This window comes from Pseudophryne corroboree, chromosome 9 (assembly GCF_028390025.1).
Source record: "Pseudophryne corroboree isolate aPseCor3 chromosome 9, aPseCor3.hap2, whole genome shotgun sequence".
Taxonomy (NCBI): domain Eukaryota; kingdom Metazoa; phylum Chordata; class Amphibia; order Anura; family Myobatrachidae; genus Pseudophryne; species Pseudophryne corroboree.
This window is the reverse complement of record NC_086452.1, coordinates 218,728,806-218,755,222: the sequence shown is the minus strand read 5'-3', so window position 1 is coordinate 218,755,222 and position 26,417 is coordinate 218,728,806. Positions and strand designations below refer to the sequence as shown.

At 46.2% G+C, this 26,417-nt stretch overlaps 1 protein-coding gene across 2 annotated transcripts in view; it reads left to right on the top strand.

The window, feature by feature from the left end:
* DENND1B (DENN domain containing 1B) overlaps positions 1 to 26,417 on the top strand; it is a 505,665-nt gene that overhangs the window by 274,190 nt on the left and 205,058 nt on the right. Inside the window, exons 8-10 of one of the 2 annotated variants that reach the window (XM_063940123.1) lie at positions 15,702 to 15,761; positions 17,696 to 17,749; positions 26,081 to 26,191. In XM_063940123.1, the coding sequence (XP_063796193.1) occupies positions 15,702 to 15,761; positions 17,696 to 17,749; positions 26,081 to 26,191 (225 nt within the window). The remainder of the gene's footprint in view (positions 1 to 15,701; positions 15,762 to 17,695; positions 17,750 to 26,080; positions 26,192 to 26,417) is intronic. The other variant, XM_063940124.1, reaches the window with a different exon arrangement.

The following is a 26,417-nucleotide window of genomic DNA, read 5'->3' as shown; positions in this document are numbered from 1 at the left end:
ACACTTATATAAGGTTGTCCCTATATAATTATAGCGTTTTGGTGTGTGCTGGCAAACTCTCCCTCTGTCTCCCCAAAGGGCTAGTGTGGGTCCTGTCCTCTGTCAGAGCATTCCCGGTGTGTGTGCTGTGTGTCGGTACGTGTGTGTCGACATGTATGAGGACGATGTTGGTGAGGAGGCGGAGAAATTGCCTGTAATGGTGATGTCACTCTCTAGGGAGTCGACACCGGAATGGATGGCTTATTTAGGGAATTACGTGAGAATGTCAACACGCTGCAAGGTCGGTTGACGACGTGAGACGGCCGACAAACTATTAGTACCGGTCCAGGCGTCTCAGAAACACCGTCAGGGGCGTTAAAAACGCCCATTTACCTCAGTCGGTCGACACAGACACGGACACTGAATCCAGTGTCGACGGTGAATAAACAAACGTATTTCTCATTAGGGCCACACGTTAAGGGCAATGAAGGAGGTGTTGCATATTTCTGATACTACAAGTACCACAAAAAAGGGTATTATGTGGGAGTGAAAAAACTACCTGTAGTTTTTCCTGAATCAGATAAAATAAAATGAAGTGTGTGATGATGCGTGGGGTTACCCCGATAGCAAATATTGGCGTTATACCCTTTCCCGCCAGAAATTAGGGCGCGTTGGGAAACACCCCTTAGGGTGATAAGGCGCTCACACACTTATCAAGTGGCGTTACCGTCTCCAGATACGGCCGCCCTCAAGGAGCCAGCTGATAGGAAGCTGGAAAGATATCCTAAAAAGTATATACACACATACGGTGGTTATACTGCGACCAGCGATCGCCATCAGCCTGGAGATGCAGTGCTGGGTTGGCTTGGTCGGATTCTGACTGAAAATATTTTATTCATATAGAGCATTTAATAGGATGCATTCTATATATATGTACGTGAGATGCACAGAGGGATATTTGCTCTCTGGCATCAAGATAAGTACGTTGTCCATATCACCCAGAAGATGTCATGGACACGACAGTGGTCAGGTGATACAGATCCCATACGGCACATGGAAGTATTGCCGTATAAAGGGAAGGAGTTAGTTGGGGTCGGTCCATCGGACCTGGGGACCACGGCAACAGCTGGGAAATCCAACCTTTTTACCCCAAGTTACATCTCAGCTGAAAAAGACACCGTCTTTTCAGCCTCAATCCTTCCTTTCCCATGAGGGCATGCAGGCAAAAGGCCAGTCATATCTGCCCAGACATAGAGGTAAGGGAAGTAGACTGCAGCAGGCAGCCCCTTCCCAGGAAAAGAAGCCCTCCACCGCGTCTGCCAAGTCCTCAGCATGACGCTGGGGCCATGCAAGCGGACTCAAGGTGGGGGGGTAGTCTCAAGAGTCTCAGCGCGCAGTGGGATCACTCGCAGGTTGACCCCTAGATAGTACAAGTATTATCCCAGGGGTACAGATTGGAGAGTCGAGACATCTTCTCCTCGCAGGTTTCTGAAGTCTGCTTTACCAACGGCTCCCTCCGACAGGGAGGCAGCATTGGAAACAATTCACAAGCTGTATATCCAGCAGGTGATAATCAAAGTACCCCTCCTACAACAAGGAAAAGGGTATTATTTTTCCACACTATATTGTGGTACTGAAGCCAGACGGCTTGGTGAGACATAGTCTAAACTGAAATCTTTGAACACTTACATAAAAGGTTCAAATCGAGATGGAGTCACTCAGAGCAGTGATAGCGAACCGGAAAAAAGGGGACTATATGGTGTCCCTGGACATCAAGGATTACCTCCAGTTTCAAATTTGCCCTTCTCAACAAGGGTACCTCTGGTTCGTGGTACAGAACTGTCAATATCAGTTTCAGACGATGCCGTTTGAATTATCCACGGCACCCCGGGCCTTTTACCAAGGTAATGGCCGAAAAGATGTTTCTTCAAAGAAAAAAGGCATCTAAATTATCCCTTACTTGGACGATATCCTGAAAAGGGCAAGTTCCAGAGAACAGTTGGAGGTCGGAAGAGCACTATCTAAAGTAGTTCTACGACAGCACGACTGGATTCTAAATATTCCAAGAATCGCAGCTGTTTTCCGACGATACGTCTGCTGTTCCTAGGAATGATTCTGGGCATAGTCCAGAAAAAGGTGTTCCTCCGGGAGGAAAAAGCCAAGGAGTTATTCGACCTAGTCAGAAACCTCCTAAAACCAGGCCAAGTATCAGTGCATCAATGCACAGGAGTCCTGGGAAAAATGGTGGCTTCTTACGAAGCGATTCCATTCGGCAGATCTCAGGGGATTTGCTGGACGAATGGTCCGGATCGCATTTTCAGATGCATCAGCGGATAATCCTGTCTCCAAGGACAAGGGTGTCTCTTCTGTGGGGGCTGCAGAGTGCTCATCTTTTAGAGGGCAGCACACTCAGCATTCAGGACTGTGTTCTGGGGAGCACGGATACCAGCCTGAGAGGCTCGGGAGTAGTCACACAGGGAAAAAATTTCCAAGGAAGTGTGGTCAAGTCTGGAGACTTCTCTCCACATGAATATACTGGAGCTAAGGGCAATTTACAATGCTCTGAGCCTAGGAAGACTCCTGCTTCAAAGTCAACCGGTGCTGATCCAGTAGGACATCATCATGGCGGTCGCCCACGTTATCAGACGGAGCGACACAAGAAGCAGGAGGGCAATGACAGCAAGGATTCTTCGCTGGGCGGAAAATCATGTGATAACACTGTCAGCAGTGTTCATTCCGGGAGTGGGCAACTGGGAAGATTTCCTCAGCATAAATGAATTCCACCCGGAAAAGTGGAAACTTAATCTGGAAGTTTCCACATGATTGTAAACCGTTGGGAAAGACCAAAGGTGGTTATGATGGCGTCCCACCTGAAGCGCCAGGTCAAGAGACACTCAGGCAATAGCTGGGACGCTCTGGTAACACCGTCGGTGTACCAGTCGGTGTATGTGTTCCATCCTCTGCTTTTCATACCCAATGTATTGAAAATGATAGGAAGGAGAGGAGTAAGAACTATACTCGTGGCTCCGGTTTGGCCAAGAAGGACTTGGTTCCCGGAACTTCAAGAGATACTAAGAAGGGTCTTGATTCGGCAAGAACCGTGTCTGTTCCGGGACTTACCGCAGCTGCGTTGACGCCAAGGCGGGTGAACGCCGGATCCTAAGGGAAAGAGGCATTCCGGAAGAGGTCATCCCTACCCTGGTCAGAGCCAGGAAGGAGGTGACCGCACAACATTATCACCACTTAGGTGAAAATATGTGCCAGGGTGTGAGTCCAGGAAGGCTCCACGGAAGAATTTCAACTAGGTTAATTTCTACATTTCCTGCAAACAGGAGTGTCTATGGGTCTCAAATTGGGTCCATTAAGGTTCAAATTTCGGCCTGTTGATTTTCTTCCAGAAAGAAATTGGCTTCAGTTCCTGAAGTCCAGAAGTTGTTAAGGGAGTACTGCATATACAGCCCCTTTGATGTCTCCAGTGGCACTGGGCGATCTCAACGTAGTTTTGGGATTCCTAAAAAATCACATTGGTTTAAACAACTCAAATCTGTGGATTTGATATATCTCACATGGAAAATGACCATGCTGTTGGTCCTGGCCTCGGCCAGGCGAGTGTCAGAATTGGCGGCTTTATCTCACAAAGCCATATCTGATTGTCCATTCGGACAGAGCAAAGCTGCGGACTCGTCCCCAGTTTCTCCTTAAGGTGGTGTCAGCGTTTCACCTGAACCAGCTTATTGTGGTACCTGCGGCTACTAGGGACTTGGAGGACTCCAAGTTGCTGGATGTTATCAGGGCCCTGAAAATATAGTTTCCAGGTTGGCTGGAGTCAGGAAATCTGACTTGCTGTTTATCCTGTATGCACCCAACAATGCTGGGTGCTTCTGCTTCTAAGCAGTCGATTGCTCGTGGGATTGGTAGCACAATTCAACTTGCACATTCTGTGGCAGGCCTGCCACAGTCTAAATCTGTTAAGGCCCATTCCACAAGGAAGGTGGGCTCATCTTGGGCGGCTGCCCGAGGGGTCTCGGCATTACAACTTTGCCGAGCAGCTACGTGGTCGGGGAAGAAAACGTTTGTAAAATTCTACAAATTTGATACCCTGGCAAAAGAGGACCTGGAGTTCTCTCATTCGGTGCTGCAGAGTCATCCGCACTCTCCCGCCCGTTTGGGAGCTTTGGTATAATCCCCATGGTCCTTTCAGGAACCCCAGCATCCACAAGGACGATAGAGAAAATAAGAATTTACTTACCGATAATTCTATTTCTCGGAGTCCGTAGTGGATGCTGGGCGCCCATCCCAAGTGCGGATTATCTGCAATACTTGTACATAGTTATTGCTAACTAAATCGGGTTATTGTTGTTGTGAGCCATCTTTTCAGAGGCTCCGCTGTTATCATACTGTTAACTGGGTTCAGATCACAGGTTGTACAGTGTGATTGGTGTGGCTGGTATGAGTCTTACCCGGGATTCAAAATTCCTCCCTTATTGTGTACGCTCGTCCGGGCACAGTACCTAACTGGAGTCTGGAGGAGGGTCATAGGGGGAGGAGCCAGTGCACACCACCTGATCGGAAAGCTTTACTTTTTGTGCCCTGTCTCCTGCGGAGCCGCTATTCCCCATGGTCCTTTCAGGAACCCCAGCATCCACTACGGACTCCGAGAAATAGAATTATCGGTAAGTAAATTCTTATTTTTTCATAAAGTTGTGCATTAAACAAAGTGTGTGTACATACACACAATTCATTTATGTTTCATATACACCTTATACACATAGCCTGAAGGTCATTTAATACAATATTTTTTATACCATTGTGTATTAAACAAAGTTTGTGTACATTGAGCCATCAAAAAACAAATGTTTCACTATCTCACTCAAAAAAAGTCTGTAATTCGGAATATTCCGTATTTCGGAATATTTGGATATGGGATACTCAACCTGTACTGGTGGCATTATTGGGGATTTCTGGTACTGCTAGCGTTATTGCTCATTTCTGGAACTGCTGACATTATTGGACATTTCTAGCTCTGCTGATGCTATTGTTCCTTTCTGCTACTGCTTGCTCTTTTGAATATTTTTGCTGCAGCTGATGCACTTAAGCATTTTGGCTACTGCTGACGCTATTGGTCAACTGCTGTTGTTAACTTTATGGGTCATTTGTGCTGCTGCCTCTCTTGGTCATTACTGCTTCTGATAACATTGTGATTGCTGAAATGGTTCTGGATGTTGCTGTTACTGTCACACGTATATTTTAATACAGGGTGTAGTAGGGTATGCCGGCGGCCGGGCTCCCAGCGGCCAGCATACCGGAGCCGGAATCCTGACCGCCGGCATACCGACAGCTGGGCGAGCGCAAATGAGCAGCGCGCCACGCTATATATTCACCCTCCAGGGGGGGTCGTGGACCCCCAAGGGGGAGAAAAGGTGTCGGTAAGCCGGCGCCGGTATACTGTGCGCCGGGATCCCGACAGCCGGCAAACTGAAGACCACCTCTTAATACACAGTAAATAATTTATGATAATATATGATATCTGTATTAATAGTGATTTCTTTTGATATGTTTATATTCTGTTATTTTTTTTATGTCCTCACCTCAGTATTCATGAGTCAGTCTTGTGTATTATATGGAGTAATGTATCCTGTACTGTAAATCACTGTATATTAGAAGTTACCTTTGATTTGTGTGACCTGTTTTAAAGCATTTGTTCTGCAGCATACCATAGTGTTTTTATATGATCACAGAACTTTCTTGACTTTTAATATCCATATAAATTGCATTATCAAGTGCATTCTATGATATATTATTACTGCTGGTGAAAGTAGTTGCAATTAAAATTATAAGAGCTAAAGACGCTTAGTCACCTGTAATATACTTGCTGGAATTAAGGCTGGCCTGCAACACTGTGGACTACAGGAACTGTCAGGCTTTGTATCTGTACTGACGTTTTACAGTGCCTTTAAACTAGAGATGTGCAGCGGGCACTTTTCGGGTTTTGGTTTTGTATCTGGATCCCCGCTCGTGTTTTGGATCTGGATTGGTTTTGCCAAAACCACCCTTTCGGTTTTTGTTTTGGATCTGGAGGATTTTTGAAAAAAACTTAAAAACAGCTAAAATCACAGAATTTGGGGGTTATTTTGATCCTGCGGTATTATTAACCTCAATAACATTTGTTTCCACTCGTTTCCAGTCTATTCTGAACACCTCACAATATAGATTTTAGGCCAAAAGGTTGCACCGAGGTAGCTGGATGACTAAGCTAAGCGAACCAAGTGGGTGGCACAAACACCTGGCCCATCTAGTAGTGGCACTGCAGTGTCAGACAAGATGGCAGTATTAAAAACTAGGCCCTAAACAGCACATGATGCAAAGAAGAAAAAGAGTTGCAAGATGGAATTGTCCTTGGGCCCTCCCACCCACCCTTATGTTGTATAAACAGGACATGCACACTTTAACAAACCAATCGTTTCAGCGACAGGGTCTGCCACACGACTGTGGCTGAAATGACTGGTTGGTTTGGGCCCCCACCAAATAGAAGCAATTACTCTCTTCTTGCACAAACTGGCTCTACAGTGGCAAGATGTCAACCTCATCCTCAGATCCCCCCCCCCTTTTCAGTGTTTACAGCCTCATCCTCACAGAGAAAAAATATTCAAACAAGCAAAATACATAATTTAGGTGTCAGTGGACTGCTTACGGCATTACCCAGGGTTTCTGAATTTGACAATGACTTATGATGAATGCGCTGCAGGTGACGTATAAGGGAGGATGTTCCAAAGTGGTTAGCGTCCTCACCCCTACTTATTATGGATTGACAAAGGCAACAGATGGCTTGACACCTGTTGTCCGGATTCGTGGAGAAATAATTCCACACCAAAAAAGTAGCTTTTTTGGTATTTTGCCCAGGCATAACAATGGTCTTTTTCATCTCATGGACAACAACTGTCTCCACTGGTGCCGTATTCAAACAAACCACATCACCATCAGAATCCTCATCGTCCACTTCCTCCGCAGCGCCAGCTACATCCACATCCTCCTCATCCTGGTGTACTTCTACAGTGACATCATCAATCTCAATATCAGCAACTGGACTGGCGGTGCTCTTCCCAGCACTTGCAGGGGGCATGAAAATGGTGGTTGGAGCCTCCTCTTCCCATGGAGTGTTGTGAAGGTCAGGCCTAGACATCGCAACCGCAGACGGTGCCAGCATCCCTGTATTTTCACAACACCTCTGTAATTTTACAGTATACAAGACAGGGCCAGTGTACATTGATTTTCACTGCACCCCGGAAGTTTTACAACATACAGGGCCAGTGTAATGTTATTTGAACAGCAACACCCCTATATTTTACAGCATACAGTAGTGTTCTTTTAACGTTCAACCACTGCACCTCTGAATTTTTACAACATACAGGGCCAGCAGCACCCCTATTTCTCTTACGTCCTAGAGGATGCTGGGGACTCCAAAAGGACCATGGGGTATAGACGGGATCCGCAGGAGACATGGGCCCACTAAAAAGACTTTGACTGGGTGTGAACTGGCTTCTCCCTCTATGCACCTCCCCCAGACCTCAGTTATACTCTGTGCCCAGGAGTGACTGGACACACACTAGGGGAGCTCTACTGAGTTTCTCTGGAAAAGACTTTTGTTAGGTTTTTTCTTTTCAGGGAGACCTGCTGGCTACAGTCTCCCTGCATCGAGGGACTGAGGGGAGAAAAGTCAGACCTACTTCTTCTTAGTTAAGGGCTCTGCTTCTTAGGCTACTGCACACCAAAAGCTCCAGAGGGTTCGATCACTTGGTTCGCCTAGCTGCTTGTTCCCGGAGCCGCGCCGCCACCCCCCTCACAGAAGCCAGAAGAAAGAAGCCGAGTGAGTATGAGAAGAACAGAAGACATCAGACGGCAGAAGACTTCAGTAACGGAGGTACAGCGCAGCGGTAGCGCTGCGCTCAATGCTCCCACACACTTCACCAACGGCACTCACAGGGTGCAGGGCGCTGGGGGAAAGCGCCCTTGTCAGCAGTTACTGGGGTCATATACACTGACTAAATGCATATTCGATGCACGGGCACCGTATATAATACCCCCGCCAGTATAAAAATGTGAAATTTTAGCGGGACTACTGCGCGCCGGGAAGGGGGGGGGGGGGGCTTAGCCGCACAGCTCACCAGCGCCATTTTCTTCTCTCCATAGCGGCTGCAGAGACGCTGGCCCGGACCTCCAAGCTCCTCACAAGTAAAAGGGAGCAAAACGGGGGGGGGGGGCACAGGTAATTTGGTGCTTTTTTGTTATTAAGGCAGCGCTACAGACATATATTATCACTTTGAGGTATATGGGCGCTGGGGGGTGAGCTGGCATACTCCCTCTGTGTTTCTCTCTCCAGGCTTCCCTGTGGTTCTGTCCCCATGTTTTGGCCAGTGTGAGTGTGGGTGTGTCGGTACTTTGTGTCGGCATGTCTGAGGCTGAGTGTTCCTCCCCGGAGGAAGTTACTGGGGGCGCAGGAAAGGAGTTGGAAATGGCTCTGTCGGTACAGCCGACTGCTGATTGGGTGACTATGTTGAGTACACTGAATGCAAATGTCGCTTTATTGTCTAAGAGGCTGGATAAATCTGATTCTCAGACACAAGCATGGAGAAAATCCATGGAGGATGCTTTGGTTCAGGTACAGACCCCCTCAGGGTCACAAAAACGTTCATTTACCCAGATGGTAGATACAGATACCGACACGGACTCTGATTCCGATGTCGATTTCAATGAGGCTACTTTACACCCAAGGGTAGTTAAGAGTATTCAGTACATGATTGTGGCTATTAAAGATGTTTTACATATCTCTGACGAACCTGCTGTTCCGGACACAAGGGTTTGCTTATTTAAAGGGGAAAAAACCTGAGGTGAAGTTTCCCCCCTCTCATGAAATGAATGCTCTTTGTGAAAAGGCTTGGGAGTCGCCGGACAAAAGGTGGCAGATTCCCAAGAGAATTTTTATGGCATATCCTTTCCCCTCTGATGACAGGGAAAAATGGGAGTCGTCTCCAAATGTCGGCAAGGCTCTATCCCAATTGTCCAAGAAGGTGGTGCTTCCGTCCCCTGACACGGCTGCTCTCAAGGATCCTGCGGATCGCAAGCTGGAGATGACTTTGAAGGCCATTTTCGTTAATACTGGTGCATTGCTCAGACCTGCTGTGGCGTCGGTATGGGTGAGTAGTGCTATTGCTAAGTGGGCTGATAATTTGGCTTCTGATATGGATACCCTTGATAAGGATAACATTCTTTTGACTCTTGGTTATATCAAGGACGCTGCAGATTACCTAAAGGATGCGGCGAGGGATGTTGGTCTCTTGGGATCAAGAGTCAATGCCATGGCGGTCTCGGCCAGGAGGGCGCTGTGGATTCATGCTGATGCCGACTCCAAGAAAAATATGGAAGCTCTCCCCTTTAACGGTAGTGTCTTGTTTGGTGACGGCCTTGCTGACCTGGTGTCTACCGCTACTGCGGGTAAGTCATCTTTTCTTCCTTATGTTCCCACACAACAGAAAAAGGTGCCCCATCAGCAGATGCAGTCCTTTCGGCCTAATAAATACAAAAGAGGAAAGGGCTCGTCCTTCCTCGCTTCAAAGGGTAGAGGAAGGGGAAAGAAGTCGCCTGCAGTGTCAGGCACCCAGGACCAAAAGTCCTCCCCCGCCTCTACCAAGTCCACCGCATGACGCTGGGGCTCCCCTGCGGGAGTCCGTGTCGGTGGGGGGCCGTCTCCGAGTCTTCAGTCAGGTCTGGGTTCAATCGGCCCTGGATCCTTGGGTTTTAGACATAGTGTCCCAAGGGTACAAACTGGGGTTTCAGGAGATGCCCCCCCCCCCGCCGTTTTTCAAGTCGGCCCTTCCAGTTTCTCTTTCAGAAAGAGTAGTAGTAAATGCTGCGATACAAAAGCTGTGTCAACAAAGGGTTGTATTGCCGGTTCCCCCGTCCCAGCAGGGGTAAGGGTTCTATTCGAGCCTCTTTGTCGTGCCGAAGCCGGACGGCTCGGTCAGACCGATTCTGAACCTAAAATCCCTCAATCCATACTTGAAAACTTTCAAGTTCCAGATGGAATCTCTTCGAGCTGTGATCTCCATCCTAGAAGGGGGGGATTTTATGGCGTCAGTCGACATAAAGGATGCCTACTTACACGTCCCGATATATCCTCCTCATCAGGCCTTCCTAAGATTTGCGGTGCAGGATTGTCATTACCAATTTCAGACGTTGCCGTTTGGGCTTTCTACGGCCCCGAGAGTTTTCACCAAGGTTATGGCAGAAATGATGGTACTCCTTCGCAAGCAAGGGGTCACAATTATCCCGTACTTGGACGATCTCCTGATAAAGGCGAGGTCAAAGGAACAATTGCTAAAGAATGTGGAACTCTCCCTGACGGTTCTGCAACATCACGGTTGGATTCTAAATTTGCCAAAGTTTCAGTTGATTCCGACAACTCGGCTGCCCTTCCTGGGCATGATCCTAGACACGGAGCTACAGAGAGTGTTTCTTCCGGAGGACAAAGCTCTGGAAATACAGACCATGGTCAAGGAGCTTTTGAGACCAACAGGAGTGTCGATTATTCAATGCACTCGAGTGCTAGGGTTGCGGCTTACGAAGCCATTCCGTTTGGCAGGTTTCATGCTCGGGTGTTTCAGTGGGACCTGCTGGACAAATGGTCCGGGTCTCACCTACACATGCACCGGAAAATAAGTCTATCTTCCAGGGCCAGGATCTCTCTCCTGTGGTGGCTGCAAGGCTCTCACCTTGTAGAGGGATGCCGTTTTGGAATCCAGGACTGGGTCCTGCTGACCACAGATGCAAGTTTCCGAGGCTGGGGCGCAGTCACGCAGGGAAGAAGTTTTCAGGGAAAATGGTAAAGCCAGGAATCTTGTCTCCACATAAATGTTCTCGAGTTAAGAGCTATTTACAACGGCCTCCTCCAAGCGAAGAGCCTTCTTCAGGGTCTCCCGGTCCTGATCCTGTCGGACAACATAACAGCGGTGGCGTACGTAGACCCCCAAGGCGGAACAAGGAGCAGGGCGGCAATGGCGGAAGCCACAAGAATTCTCCGCTGGGCGGAACAGCACGTGAGTGCTCTGTCAGCAGTCTTCCTCCCGGGCGTGGACAACTGGGAAGCAGACTTCTTCAGCTGACACGATCTCCATCCAGGAGAGTAGGCTCTTCATCAAGAGGTATTTGCAGAAGTGACAAGGCGTTGGGGAATTCCTCTGATAGACATGATGGCGTCTCGCCTCAACAAGAAACTTCTGAAGTATTGTTCCAGGTCAAGGGACCCCCAAGCCTGTGCGGTGGACGCCCTGGTAACTCCGTGGGTGTTTCAGTCGGTGTATGTTTTCCCGCCGCTTCCTCTCATTCCAAAGGTGTTGAGGATCATAAGACGAACAAGGGTTCAGGCAATACTCGTCACTCCAGATTGGCCACGGAGGGCCTGGTATCCGGATCTTCAGGAATTACTAGTAGAAGATCCCTGGCCGCTTCCTCTAAGAGAGGACCTGTTACTGCAGGGGCCCTGCGTGTTTCTGGACTTACCGTGGCTGCGTTTGACAGGGTGGAAGTAGAACGACAAATCTTAGCTCGGAAGGGTATTCCCGGGGAGGTCATCCCCACTCTCCTTAAGGCTAGGAAGGAGGTCACGGCGAAACATTATCACCGTATTTGGAGGAAGTATGTGTCGTGGTGTGAAACCAAAGCAGCTCCTCCGGAGGAGTTTCACTTGGGTCGTTTCCTCCATTTTTTGCAGGCAGGCATGGATGCAGGCCTGAAATTGGGTTCCATCAAGGTACAGATTTCGGCTTTATTTGTTTTCTTTCAAAAAGAATTGGCCGTCCTTCCTGAGGTTCAGACTTTCGTGAAGGGAGTGCTGCATATCCATCCTCCATTTGTGCCACCAGTGGCGCCATGGGATCTTGAAGTGGTGTTGCAGTTTCTTTTGTCTCACTGGTTTAAACCTTTGCGTAAGGTTGAGTTAAAGTTTCTCATTTGGAAAGTGGTCATGCTTTTGGCTTTGGCGTCCGAGTTGGCGGCTTTGTCTCACAAGAGCCCATATTTGATTTTTCATGTGGATAAAGCGGAATTGAGGACTCGTCAACAATTTCTGCCGAAGGTGGTTTCTTCGTTTCACATTAATCAGCCTATTGTGGTACCTGTGGCTACGGATGCTGTGGCAGTCCCAAAATCTCTTGATGTTGTAAGGGTTTTGAAAATTTATGTCGCCAGAACGGCTCTTGTTAGGAAAACAGAAGCTCTGTTCGTCCTGTATGCTTCAAACAAGATTGGAAATCCTGCTTCTAAGCAGACTATTGCACGCTGGATTTGTAATACGATTCAGCACGCTCATTCTTCGGCTGGGTTGCCGTTGCCGAAGTCAGTAAAGGCCCATCCTACCAGGAAGGTGGGCTCATCTTGGGCGGCTGCCCGAGGGGTCTCGGCACTTCAACTTTGCCGAGCAGCTACATGGTCGGGTTCAAACACTTTTTTGCTAAGTTCTACAAGTTTGATACCCCGGCTGATGAGGACCTTATGTTTGCTCAATTGGTGCTGCAGAGTCGTCCGCACTCTCCCGCCCGGTCTGGAGCTTTGGTATAGACCCCATGGTCCTCTTGGAGTCCCCAGCATCCTCTAGGACGTAAGAGAAAATAGGATTTTAATACCTACCGGTAAATCCATTTCTCCTAGTCCGTAGAGGATGCTGGGCGCCCATCCCAGTGCGGACAGTTCCTTGCAGTTGTGTTGATACTGGTTATGTCTCGGTTACACGAGGTTTGTGTATCGGTAATATTCAGCTTGTTGCTGTTGTTTGTTCATACTGTTATCTGGTTTCCTGCTGACCCAGTTGTACGGTGTGTTTATGGTGTGGGCTGGTATGTTCTTGCCCTTAGTTTAAAAAAAATCCTTTCCTCGAAATGTCTGTCTCTCCTGGGCACAGTTCCTATAACTGAGGTCTGGGGGAGGGGCATAGAGGGAGGAGCCAGTTCACACCCAGTCAAAGTCTTTTTAGTGTGCCCATGTCTCCTGCGGATCCCGTCTATACCCCATGGTCCTTTTGGAGTCCCCAGCATCCTCTACGGACTAAGAGAAAAGGATTTACCGGTAGGTATTAAAATCCTATTATTTGACATCATACAGCAGTGTGCTTTTAATTTTTAACAACTGCGCCTCTGACTTTTTACAACATACAGGGCCAGTGTAATGTTATTTGAACAGCAACACCCCTATATTTTACAGCATACGTCAGTGTGCTTTTAATGTTTAACAACTGCACCTCTAACTTTTTACAACATAAAGGCCCAGCAGGACCCCTATATTTTACAGCATACAGCACAGTGCTTTTAATGTTTAACAACTGCACCTCTGACTTTTTACAACATACAGGGCCAGCAGCACCCCAATATTTTACAGCATACAGGAAGACAGTGCCCCTGCAACCTGTACAACACAGTGACAGCCAGGACAGCAACACCCATGTACAGCTGCAGCACATGAAACGGCTGTAGTATGGTATGCCGGCGCCGAGATCCCGACTGCCGTCATACCGATAGCTGGCAAGCGCAAATGCTACGTGCGCCACGCTATTTATTCTCCCTTCAGGGGGGTCATGGACCCCCAAGAGGGAGAATAGTTGTCGGTATGCTGGGTGTCGGAATTCCGGCGCCGGTATACTGAGCGCCGGGATCCCAACAGCCGGCATACTGAATACCACCCCATGAAACACCAGTGACAGCCAGAGCAGCACCCCTAACACAGCACAGGTACACCAGAATGACTGCAGCAGCACCCCTACAGAGCACACACTAACCCCACCCGACACCACCGCCCACAGAGAGAGACAGAGGTCTGTCTCCCTCACTCTCCAAGTCCGTAGTGAAAGTGGCGATGCACGGCTGTTTATCTGGGATCCAAATCCCGCAAGAATCCGACAGTGGGATGATCACTTTTGCCTCGTTCTGGTTTCCAAGTGTGGCGGGAAGTCCCGAGCCAGACTCTGATCAGGGCTTGGAGCATGACGTTCGGGGGGGTGTTCGGTTCTCAGGGAATTTAACGCGCTCATCCCTACTTTAAACCCTTTGTGACAAGTTCCTATAGCAGATCACCAAGTGCAGTTGAAAACAGGTATCATGGCCTGTGTACTTTATGATGATAAATGATGTTCAGCTTAGACCACGGGTGTGTAAATCCTTTGTCAGCTAATTTCATCCTTAATGGTTTCTACTTTGGAAATATGAGAGTCATAGTTCAGGATAGATTGTAGAACATAATGGTCACAAATGCTAGACAAAGTGGATTAATCCAGAATTTTTTGATTCCTATGTATCATGTTTTTGGCCCCTGTAAATCACGTGGAAACAGCCGTTTGCGCAAGATTTATTCTATACTAAATAACTTTCCTCTTTATCTAGGTACTAGATATCTGCAATATCTCCTGTGTTTTACACAAAATTGCAGCATATGTACAAATGTTTCCCCACTTGTATATCTGTGTGCGTCTGAGTCTTATTCTGAGGTGATACAGTACAATGCCCCGGCCTTAGTTTACCTCACTTGCACAGAGTTATACAAGTGTCATAAATCAAATTAATCAGTGCAATCTCCTGGTGTGCCTTAATTGGGTGCTAGCAGAGTTGTGCGGAACTTGGCGGCTCAGTCACGCCAGGTGAATCATGCCGCATGGCGTATTAGGGCTAGGTGTATGAGGACACATATGTATGGAGACGTTGCAGTTGTACAATTTATCATGCTCAGAAAACTACAATATTTATCTCTTGCCCTCAGATAGCTCACGCCATCTTCACATGGTTTCCGCGTGCTCTTTTCTATGAAAATAGGTTTTTGAGTGTGAAGAGGTTCCTCTTCATATCCCTCCAACTCTTTTAGTGCACATATACAACCTAAAGTCATGCATGTGCTTGATCATTGCTGGGACATAACTTGGCAGTGTAAACTTTCGCCCCTATCAGTCGACACAAAAATCCTGCTATTAACATTCGTTGGGACATCTGCTTTTCAGAACAGCTAACCCTGCATGAAAGCCGTTATTATTACCCCTGAAAGAAACTGTCCAAATCAGTGTGATATGCAGCGGTAAGAAATGTTCATATTCAGGGCTATATCCATATTATTAGTATTACATTTTCCCTTTTGTCTGGTTCAGTTTACAGCTAAATATATCTTGGAGTGAACTTTGGTAGAGAGTATATCAAGTGCATCAATTTTAAATATATTGCATGCAGTGGGTAATCTAACCATACAGTGTTAATACTTGAGTCTATAAAATGTGACATGCCAGCCGTAATAATTCCTCCAGTACATAAGACAGCTGATTAACTGCTGAGGTGACCAATCATCTTTGCATGAATGTTGTGAATAAATTAATAAATGTTCTTCTTTCACAGTTTACATGTATCAAAGCACCAAGCCTTCGTCTCTTAGGGGTATATTTACTAAGGTGCAGATTTTTAGATTTGGAGATGTTGCACATAGCAACCAATCATACACTATTATCTTCTAGAGGTTGCTAGAGAAATGTTAAGTAGAATCTACTTGGCTACTATGGGCAATATCTCCTCTTCTAAAAACCCACACTTTAGTAAATATACCCCTTAATATACATTTGTTGATGCTGATATTGATAGTACTGATGGCCTTCGAATATAGGGAAATGCCAATAGCTATAAGTGGATTTTTTGTTTCTTATTTACAAGAACCCACTACAGTTTATAACAATGGAACCCGTTTTAAAAACTCAGCCCACTATCGAGCTGGTAAGTCACAGTGCAGGGTGAGTTCCTAATTAAGTAAAACATTTTCTTACATTTTAAACATTAATTTTTAGTGATAAATCTCTCCCTTTCTTGCAATCATTCTTCTTTCACTTTTTGAAAACCATAATCTAGTACACTCTTTAGATATTTTCTCTGGAATAATCCACTAATTATTAAGTGAATACTATCTCTCTCCCTGCCAATCATGGAGTAAAACTGATTATTTTATTCTTCTCTTGTCCAATATTTTCTTTTTTTTCCCCTGGGAAATATGACTGTTACAAATGTGCAAATTCATACTTATGAATGAAAAAAAATTAAATTACTCTGATATCATTCTAAGAGCTTTGTGAGATGACCATACTACCCTGGTACAACGCAGACGCTGAATTCAGAGACCAGAGTGCGCCATTCTACAAAATATTGGTTCTAAGGGCTGCTCATACTGAGCATGATGTAGAGCTGAACCCCAAATTGTTCTAAAGTGTGTTCACCAAAAAGCCGCCATTGTTTGCCTGTGCAAAGTTGCATGCAGGTTGGAACCAGTATACGCACACAGTTTACACAAGGCATATATCACAGAAACACACACCCGTGTTTTTAATAATTTTGCTATACTTGCAAAAATTATTTTGCTTTTGGGCTTCAAAAATAAAACCCATAAAAAATATATTCAACACAGCAAGAGCTGTCCATCTTGTGTACAAAGCAAATATAAGCACACATGCAAAACCGTAAGCAAACAAGAAAGACCCTATCATCATAGGCATCAATGTGTATTTACAGCTGCCCTTGACCCTCCCACTTATGATATGGCTTCCACAGGCATATATATGTCTCTGTGGTGGTCTGCATCTTGGCTTAGGTCTTCCTCTCCAGGTGCAACCAGGTGGAAGTTCCAAAAACCTGTAAATCTGCATAGGTGCATATGCTTGCAGACGCTTTTCTGTGTACACACGGTTCTTATGCAAGTCACCCTTCACAAACTGGTGTGAGTCTGACTTTGCTCCAGCCTCACTGTGTGTATATTTGGACAGCTCACCCAGTAGTGATTTTTAGCCCTTGACACTTTTGTGTGCAGGGAACATTGTAAATAATGTTCTTAAATACTTTGTCATTTCAGATAAGTCTACGCGCTGTTTCCGATCAGGGCACCTTTGAAATTTGCTGTCAGTAGAATTTTGTAGAGGGAGTTCATTAGACTAGTTCACTAATTGTAGCAGCCACAGTAGTAAAGTTCTCTCTGAGGCAGCTACACCTTTTGCCGCACTTACGTTACCTCCGTCTCACAGATTCCTCAAGTCTGAGGCGAATAGAGGTACCATTGCTAATGTTTCCACACTGCTGCAACTTCATCTCACAGCTAGCTGAATTGACCCCATTATGCTTGATCACACCCCAGAACAATAAGAGGAGTATTTATATGTAAGAGCTTTTTCTTGAATACAGTTATTTTCTAATACGCAAGATAACATAGGGCTGTCCTTTATGCCCATGTTCATCATGAGCCTCTAAAAGTGGTTAAAAATCCTGACCATATGTTAACAAAACAAAAATGAAGTCTTTTAAAATGTTTTGTTTTTTTTTAAATTGGAAAAAAAATATCTTCAAAGCGATAAAATATAACAGATTTATAGAGTATGCAGACAAGCATCATCAGCTCCCTACTGTATGAAGTGCACATATATCACAGGCTGTCTTCTGTCTTAACGTTAACTTTGTGTTTCTTCTGCATTTTGTGTCTTGATTACTTTGAAATAAGGGTGTTTGTTAATTTCTGTCATTCATTGTTCCAATAATTGTGTATACACATACCATAAAACTCATTAATCCTATTATTTTCCCCCTCCTAGCACCAAACCCCCAATTAAGATTCTTATTAAATTCTAATTAACCTGTGTTATATTTTTCCCCCTACTCTCCCTCCTGCCTAGCACTCGTTTTTCATTACTCCTGACGTAACCGGACTGCCGACAATCCCTGAAAGTGTATGTATCTAATTGGGTTTTAACCACTTGTCTGTTTTCCTTGAATGAGCCTGTTTACTTGTTAACTTAATCACTTTGTGCGTTCTGTTTTATATTAGAGGGAGAATCCTACATATGCTTGAGAAAAACCCAGTAATAAGAATGCAATTACTGGTGTACAGTGTTGTGCAAATGTCTATTCTAGGCAATGTAGTGTAGTCTACTTGCATTAGTACCAGAAAAAGTATGGGTAGTGATATTGTTTTCTCCAGTGATAACTTACCTGGGGATTTGTTTTTACTTAAAGGGGCTCTAAGCCACGCCCCCTCTACATTGTACAACTTATTTTACTGGGAAATATAATTAAACATCTTAAAAGTGCCTAAAATGAAAGGAAAAAAAATAATAATTGTGGAATACAAGTAAATGTGGTCTGCTATGTCCCAGATGGTATTGGGATCCCATGCTGGTGGTCAGAATACCGACAGCGACATCCCGACACACACAATCCTAGCACCTGTTAGGTCAGTATTTTAACCCTAATCCCCTACCTGCAGCCTGACCCTAACCGCCCTGCCAGAACCTAACCCTCCCTCCCCGGTGGTGCACATCCTGAATGCTGGTATGCTGACCAGATCTCCTCTGTAAACTCTGTATTTGTACAGTAGATTACGAAGGAAAACTGTCCATGCTGAAACGGGTATGGATCGTTGGGTCGACCCAATTTAGGTTGACAGTCATTAGGTTGACAGTCATTAGGTCGACATGGAAATTAGGTCGACATGTACTAGGTCGACATGAGCTTTTGGACTGTTTTTGGTGTAATTTTCTTCGTAAAGTGACGCGGAGCCCCAATTAGTGCACCGTGTCGCTTCGCTCGCCATGCTTCGGGCAAGGTTACCATTCCGATCGTAGTCCATGTGGATCGTCAAGTATGGAAAAATCCCAAAAATGAAAATAAAAAAATATGAGAAAAACTTATGCCAACCTACTACATGTCGACCTAATGACCATGTCGACCTAATGACTGTCGACCTAAGCTGTGTCGACCTAATAACCGTATCCCGCTGAAATATACTCCAGTTACGTGCATAGGGGGAGCTACAAGAATTTTAGCCTTGTTAGTTCTTTATAATGCTCCATACTAATTAATTAGTTGGTATATATTATTTGAATATTAAAATTAATATGTACATGTTTTACTTTCATGTTACATCTGTAAGAAGATGTGCTTTATAGTGAGAGAGAAAAAAAATGAAATGATAAATCCAATCAATTTATGTAATTTGTTGCTGGATAAGAGTGTTGCGAGGAGTACATCTAATTAGTAAAAAAGAAGATAAGATATTCAAATATATTCAAATATAATAATTTAAGGAAGACCATTACATGACCTGGAAAGTAAATACTACTTATCTGCTGGCAAAATTTAATTTCCAGTGTGTGGACACATGTATTAAGGCTTCTGTTTCATACAGATGTGTCCACTTAGATCTTGTCCTCCTGCACTATAAACAGCCTTTCTAGTCACACCATGCTGTGGCGTGACTCGGTAGCGCTGAGCGTCATTACATGCGACTTATTCTATTACAATGCATCTTATTCGCAAAACGATGTGAATACGGCACACGCAGCTTATGCTGATCAAAATGATATGCAGTATGCAGGTGGTATTCTTGTGACCGCTTGTCAGGAGACCGACGGTCACATGACCTCCACCAACATCCCTCCCCCTCACTATCCCGGTGGTCGGTATGCCGACCAACATGGACTATTTCCACTCCTGGGTGTCCACGAAACCCATAGAGTGGGGGAAAAACCCGGTGGCCACCGAGCCCGCAAGGAGCTTGCTGCACTTTCCCCTCCCCGCCGGAATCCCGGCGCTGGTATGCTGACCGGCGGTCTCCTGACTATATACTATACTACACCCGCAGTATGCCTATATTCTGTGTGCCACTGCGGCTGAAAGAAAAACAGACTTTACTTGCCTCATGCTGTTGGCGTCACCTGGTACTTTACCGAATATTGTAACGTCATTTTACAAAACTTCACTCGCATTTCAAACCATTCAGACTTATTTATTGTATATTTTTCTTTACATTATTAATGTTTCCATGGAAAATCCTTCAAAGCTCTGTCAGGGTAACTTTGCACAAATTTCTGAATGTTGGGAAATACCCATATTCATCCTATTCACAACACACAAAGAATGCCTACAGTATTGTACAGATTTTCTGTAAATGTCATTTCTGCTATTCTAGCATAGCTACTCACCTGTCATCAGTGTTTAAGATTATTTTTCAGTTTGAATGAACATGTATTTGCTGTAGGCTTAGTGTAGAATACTAAATAGTGGTGTATCACATTCTGTACATGCTTATAATTTAACTGCTTTTTGGTTTGATAGCTCCAAAATAAAAAAAAAATAAAAAAAAAAAAATATATATATATATATATATATATATATATATATATATATATATATATATATATATATATAATTTTTCTCTAACGTCCTAAGTGGATGCTGGGGACTCCGTAAGGACCATGGGGATTAGCGGCTCCGCAGGAGACTGGGCACAACTATAAAGAAAGCTTTTAGACTACTGGTGTGCACTGGCTCCTCCCACTAAGACCCTCCTCCAGACCTCAGTTAGATTCTTGTGCCCGGCTGAACTGGATGCACACTAGGGGCTCTCCTGAGCACCTAGAAAGAAAGTATATTTAGGTTTTTTATTTTCAGTGAGATCTGCTGGCAACAGACTCACTGCAGCGAGGGACTAAGGGGAGAAGAAGCGAACCTAGCTAACAGGTGGTAGTTTGGGCTTCTTAGGCTACTGGACACCATTAGCTCCAGAGGGATCGACCGCAGGACCCGACCTTGGTGTTCGTTCCCGGAGCCGCGCCGCCGTCCCCCTTACAGAGCCGGTCCGGAAAATCGGCGGCAGAAGACTTCGGTCTTCACCAAGGTAGCGCACAGCACTGCAGCTGTGCGCCATTGCTCCTCATGTACACCTCACACTTCGGTCACTGATGGGTGCAGGGCGCTGGGGGTAGGGGGCGCCCTGAGGGCAATAGATAACACCTTGGCTGGCAAATATACATCATATATAGTCCTAGAGGCTATATAGATGTAAAATTACCCCTGCAAGTATTGCAGAAAAAGCGCGAGAAAGTCAGCCGAAAAGGGGGCGGGGCTTCTCCCTCAGCACACTGGCGCCATTTTTCCCTCACAGTTCCGCTGGAAGGAAGCTCCCTGGCTCTCCCCTGCAGTCTGAATACTACAGAAGGGTAAAAAAGAGAGGGGGGGCACTAAATTTAGGCGCAGTATAGATAATATATATATGTAATATATATAAAAAGCAGCTATAGGGAAAACACTCATTGATAGTGGGATCCCAGTGTTATATAGCGCTCTGGTGTGTGCTGGCATACTCTCTCTCTGTCTCCCCAAAGGGCTTTGTGGGGTCCTGTCCTCTGTCAGAGCATTCCCTGTGTGTTTGCGGTGTGTTGGTACGGCTGTGTCGACATGTTTGATGAGGAGGCTTATGTGGAGGCGGAGCAGATGCCTGTAAATGTGATGTCACCCCCTGCGGGGTCGACACCTGAGTGGATGGTGCTGTGGAAGGAATTACGTGACAGTGTCGACTCCTTACATAAAAGGTTTGACGACATACCAAATGTGGGACAGCCGGCTTCTCAGCCTGTGCCTGCCCAGGCGTCTCAAAAACCATCAGGGGCTCTAAAGCGCCCGCTACCTCAGATGGTTGACACAGATGTCGACACGGATACTGACTCCAGTGTCGACGACGAAGAGACTAATGTAACTTCCAGTAGGGCCACACGTTACATGATTGAGGCAATGAAAAATGTGTTGCACATTTCTGATGTTACCCCCGGTACCACAAAAAAGGGTATAATGTTTGGAGAGAAAAAACTACCAGTAGCTTTTCCTCCATCTGAAGAGTTAAATGAAGTGTGTGAAGAAGCGTGGGCTTCCCCTGATAAAAAGCTGGTAATTTCTAAGAGGTTGCTAATGGCGTACCCTTTCCCGCCAGAGGATAGGTCACGCTGGGAAACATCCCCTAGAGTGGATAAAGCGCTCACACGCTTGTCAAAGAAGGTGGCACTACCGTCTCCGGATACGGCCGCCCTGAAGGAATCTGCTGATAGAAAGCAGGAGGCTATCCTGAAATCTATATATACACACACAGGTGTTATATTGAGACCGGCTATAGCTTCAGCCTGGATGTGCAGTGCTGCTGCTGCGTGGTCAGATTCCCTGTCAGAAAATATAGATACCCTAGACAGGGACACTATCTTGCTAAATGTAGAGCATATAAAAGACGCACTTTTATACATGAGGGATGCACAGAGGGATATTTGCCGGCTGGCATCCAAAATTAGTGCAATGTCCATTTCTGCCAGGAGAGGGTTATGGACTCGGCAGTGGACAGGTGATGCAGATTCCAAACGACACATGGAAGTTCTGCCTTATAAGGGTGAGGAATTGTTCGTGGATGGTCTCTCGGACCTCGTTTCCACAGCAACAGCTGGGAAGTCTACATTTTTACCCCATGTTCCCTCACAACCAAAGAAAGCACCGTATTATCAGGTACAGTCCTTTCGGCCCAATAGGGGCAAGCGGGTTAAAGGCGCGTCCTTTCTCCCCAGAGGCAGAGGTAGAGGGAAAAAGCTGCAGCATACAGCCAGTTCCCAGGAGCAAAAGTCCTCCCCCGCTTCCTCTAAGTCCACAGCATGACGCTGGGGCTTCACAGGCGGAGCCAGGTACGGTGGGGGCCCGTCTCAAAAATTTCAGCAATCAGTGGGCTCGCTCACGGGTGGATCCCTGGATCCTTCAAATAGTATCTCAGGGGGTACAAACTGGAATTCGAGACGTCTACCCCCCGCCGTTTCCTCAAATCTGCCTTGCCAACCACTCCCTCAGGCAGGGAGGCAGTGTTACAGGCAATTCAAAAGCTGTATTCACAACAAGTGATAGTAAAGGTGCCCCTACTTCAACAAGGAAGGGGTTACTATTCCACAATGTTTGTGGTACCGAAACCGGACGGTTCGGTGAGACCCATTTTAAATTTGAAATCCTTGAACACATATATAAAAAAATTCAAGTTCAAGATGGAATCGCTCAGGGCGGTTATTGCAAGCCTGGACGAGGGAGATTACATGGTATCGCTGGACATCAAGGATGCTTACCTACATGTCCCCATTTACCATCCTCACCAGTAGTACCTCAGGTTTGTGGTACAAGATTGTCATTACCAATTCCAGACGTTGCCGTTCGGTCTCTCCACGGCTCCGAGGGTCTTTACCAAGGTAATGGCGGAAATGATGATACTCCTTCGAAGGAAGGGAGTTTTAATTATCCCGTACTTGGACGATTTCCTGATAAAGGCGAGGTCCAGAGAGCAGTTGTTGGTAGGGGTAGCACTATCTCGGGAAGTGCTACAACAGCACGGCTGGATTCTAAACATTCCAAAGTCACAGCTGGTCCCTACGACACGCCTGCTGTTCCTAGGGATGGTTCTGGACACAGAACAGAGAAAAGTGTTTCTCCCGGAGGAGAAGGCCAAGGAGCTGTCATCTCTAGTCAGAGGCCTCCTAAAACCAAAACAGGTGTCGGTGCATCACTGCACGCGGATCCTGGGAAAAATGGTAGCTTCCTACGAAGTGATTCCATTTGGCAGGTTTCATGCAAGAACCTTTCAGTGGGACCTGTTGGACAAGTGGTCCGGATCGCATCTTCAGATGCATCGTCTGATAACCCTGTCTCCAAGGACAAGGGTGTCTCTCCTGTGGTGGCTGCAGAGTGCTCATCTTCAAGAGGGCCGCAGATTCGGCATACAGGACTGGGTCCTGGTGACCACGGATGCCAGCCTTCGAGGCTGGGGAGCAGTCACACAGGGAAGAAACTTCCAAGGACTATGGTCAAGTCAGGAGACTTCCCTGCACATAAATATTCTGGAACTAAGGGCCATTTACAATGCCCTAAGTCAGGCAAAACCCCTGCTTCAAAACCAGCCGGTACTGATCCAGTCAGACAACATCACGGCGGTCGCCCATGTAAATCGACAGGGCGGCACGAGAAGCAGGACGGCGATGGCAGAAGCCACAAGGATTCTCCGATGGGCGGAAAATCACGTGTTAGCACTGTCAGCAGTGTTCATTCCGGGAGTGGACAACTGGGAAGCAGACTTCCTCAGCAGGCACGACCTCCACCCTTGGGAGAGTGGGGACTTCATCCAGAAGTCTTTCAAATGATTGTAAACCAGTGGGAAAGGCCACAGGTGGACATGATGGCGTCCCGCCTAAACAAAAAGCTAGAAAAATATTGCGCCAGGTCGAGAGACCCGCAGGCGATAGCTGTGGACGCTCTGGTAACACCGTGGGTGTACCGATCGGTTTATGTGTTCCCTCCTCTTCCTCTCATACCAAAGGTACTGAGGATAATAAGGAGAAGAGGAGTAAGAACTATACTCATTGTTCCGGATTGGCCAAGAAGAGCGTGGTATCCGGAACTTCAAGAAATGATGTCAGAGGACCCATGGCCTCTACCGCTCAGACAAGACCTGCTGCAGCAGGGGCCCTGTCTGTTCCAAGACTTACCGCGGCTGCGTTTGACGGCATGGCGGTTGAACACCGGATCCTGACGGAAAAGGGCATTCCGGAGGAAGTCATTCCTACGCTGATTAAAGCTAGGAAAGAAGTAACCGCAAACCATTATCACCGCATATGGCGAAAATATGTTGCGTGGTGTGAGGCCAGGAAGGCCTCAACGGAAGAATTTCAGCTGGGCCGGTTCCTGCACTTCCTACAGTCAGGGGTGACTATGGGCCTAAAATTGGGTTCCATTAAGGTCCAGATTTCGGCTCTATCGATTTTCTTCCAGAGAGAATTGGCTTCACTACCTGAAGTTCAGACTTTTGTTAAGGGAGTGCTGCATATTCAGCCCCCTTTTGTGCCTCCAGTGGCACCTTGGGATCTCAACGTGGTGTTGGATTTCCTAAAGTCACATTGGTTTGAGCCACTGAAATCCGTGGATTTGAAATATCTCACGTGGAAAGTGGTCATGTTATTGGCTTTGGCTTCGGCCAGGCGTGTTTCAGAATTGGCGGCTTTGTCATGTAAAAGCCCTTATCCGATTTTCCATATGGACAGGGCAGAATTGAGGACTCGTCCCCAGTTTCTCCCCAAAGTGGTATCGCTTTTCATCTGAACCAACCTATCGTGGTGCCTGCGGCTACAAATGACTTGGAGGCTTCCAAGTTGTTGGATGTAGTCAGGGCCCTGAAAATTTATGTTTCCAGGACAGCTGGAGTCAGAAAGACTGACTCGCTCTTTATCCTGTATGCGCCCAACAAGTTGGGTGCACCTGCTTCAAAGCAGACTATTGCTCGCTGGATCTGTAGTACGATTCAGCTTGCACATTCTGCGGCTGGACTGCCGCATCCTAAATCAGTAAAAGCCCATTCCACGAGGAAGGTGGGCTCTTCTTGGGCGGCTGCCCGAGGAGTCTCGGCTCTTCAACTTTGCCGAGCTGCAACTTGGTCAGGGGCAAACACGTTTGCAAAATTCTACAAATTTGATACCCTGGCTGAGGAGGACCTTGAGTTCTCTCATTCGGTGCTGCAGAGTCATCCGCACTCTCCCGCCCGTTTGGGAGCTTTGGTATAATCCCCATGGTCCTTACGGAGTTCCCAGCATCCACTTAGGACGTTAGAGAAAATAAGAATTTACTCACCGGTAATTCTATTTCTCATAGTCCGTAGTGGATGCTGGGCGCCCATCCCAAGTGCGGATTGTCTGCAATACTTGTATATAGTTATTGCTTAACTAAAGGGTTATTGTTGAGCTATCTGTTGAGAGGCTCAGTTGTTATCATGCTGTTAACTGGGTATTGTATCACGAGTTATACGGTGTGATTGGTGTGGCTGGTATGAGTCTTACCCGGGATTCAAAATCCTTCCTAATTGTGTCAGCTCTTCCGGGCACAGTATCCTAACTGAGGTCTGGAGGAGGGTCATAGTGGGAGGAGCCAGTGCACACCAGTAGTCTAAAGCTTTCTTTTAGTTGTGCCCAGTCTCCTGCGGAGCCGCTATTCCCCATGGTCCTTACGGAGTCCCCAGCATCCACTACGGACTATGAGAAATAGAATTACCGGTGAGTAAATTCTTATTTTTTTGTTTTTTGTTTTTTTCCTCCTACATCAATTGCTGCTTTTGTTCTTAAAAAAATAAAACAAACTATTGCAGTCATTTTTACCATAGCTTTTATACTTGTATTATTTGTGTAAAAAATCACACTAATGAGATTTATCATTTTTTTTCTACCCAGAGAAATCTTACGGAATATTTTGTAGCAGTAGATGTACAGAACATGCTTCAGATATATGCCAGCATGCTGCATGAACGCAGAATCCTCTTCACTTCAAGGAAGTTAAGCACGGTGAGCATTTTAGAATTGTATTTCATCTAGTGTTTTAATGTAATGGTGAAACATAAGCTTAATAGAACTACAAAGCAAGATTTTAAAGATAGCCATGTTTCTAGAGATTGCACGGTGCAAGTTTGTTTCCACATTGTCCTAACCATATTCAAGTACAGAAATTCCACTAATATCTATGTCCTGTTGTGGTTAAACTTGGTGGTATATGTTAGGTCCAGATATAGTC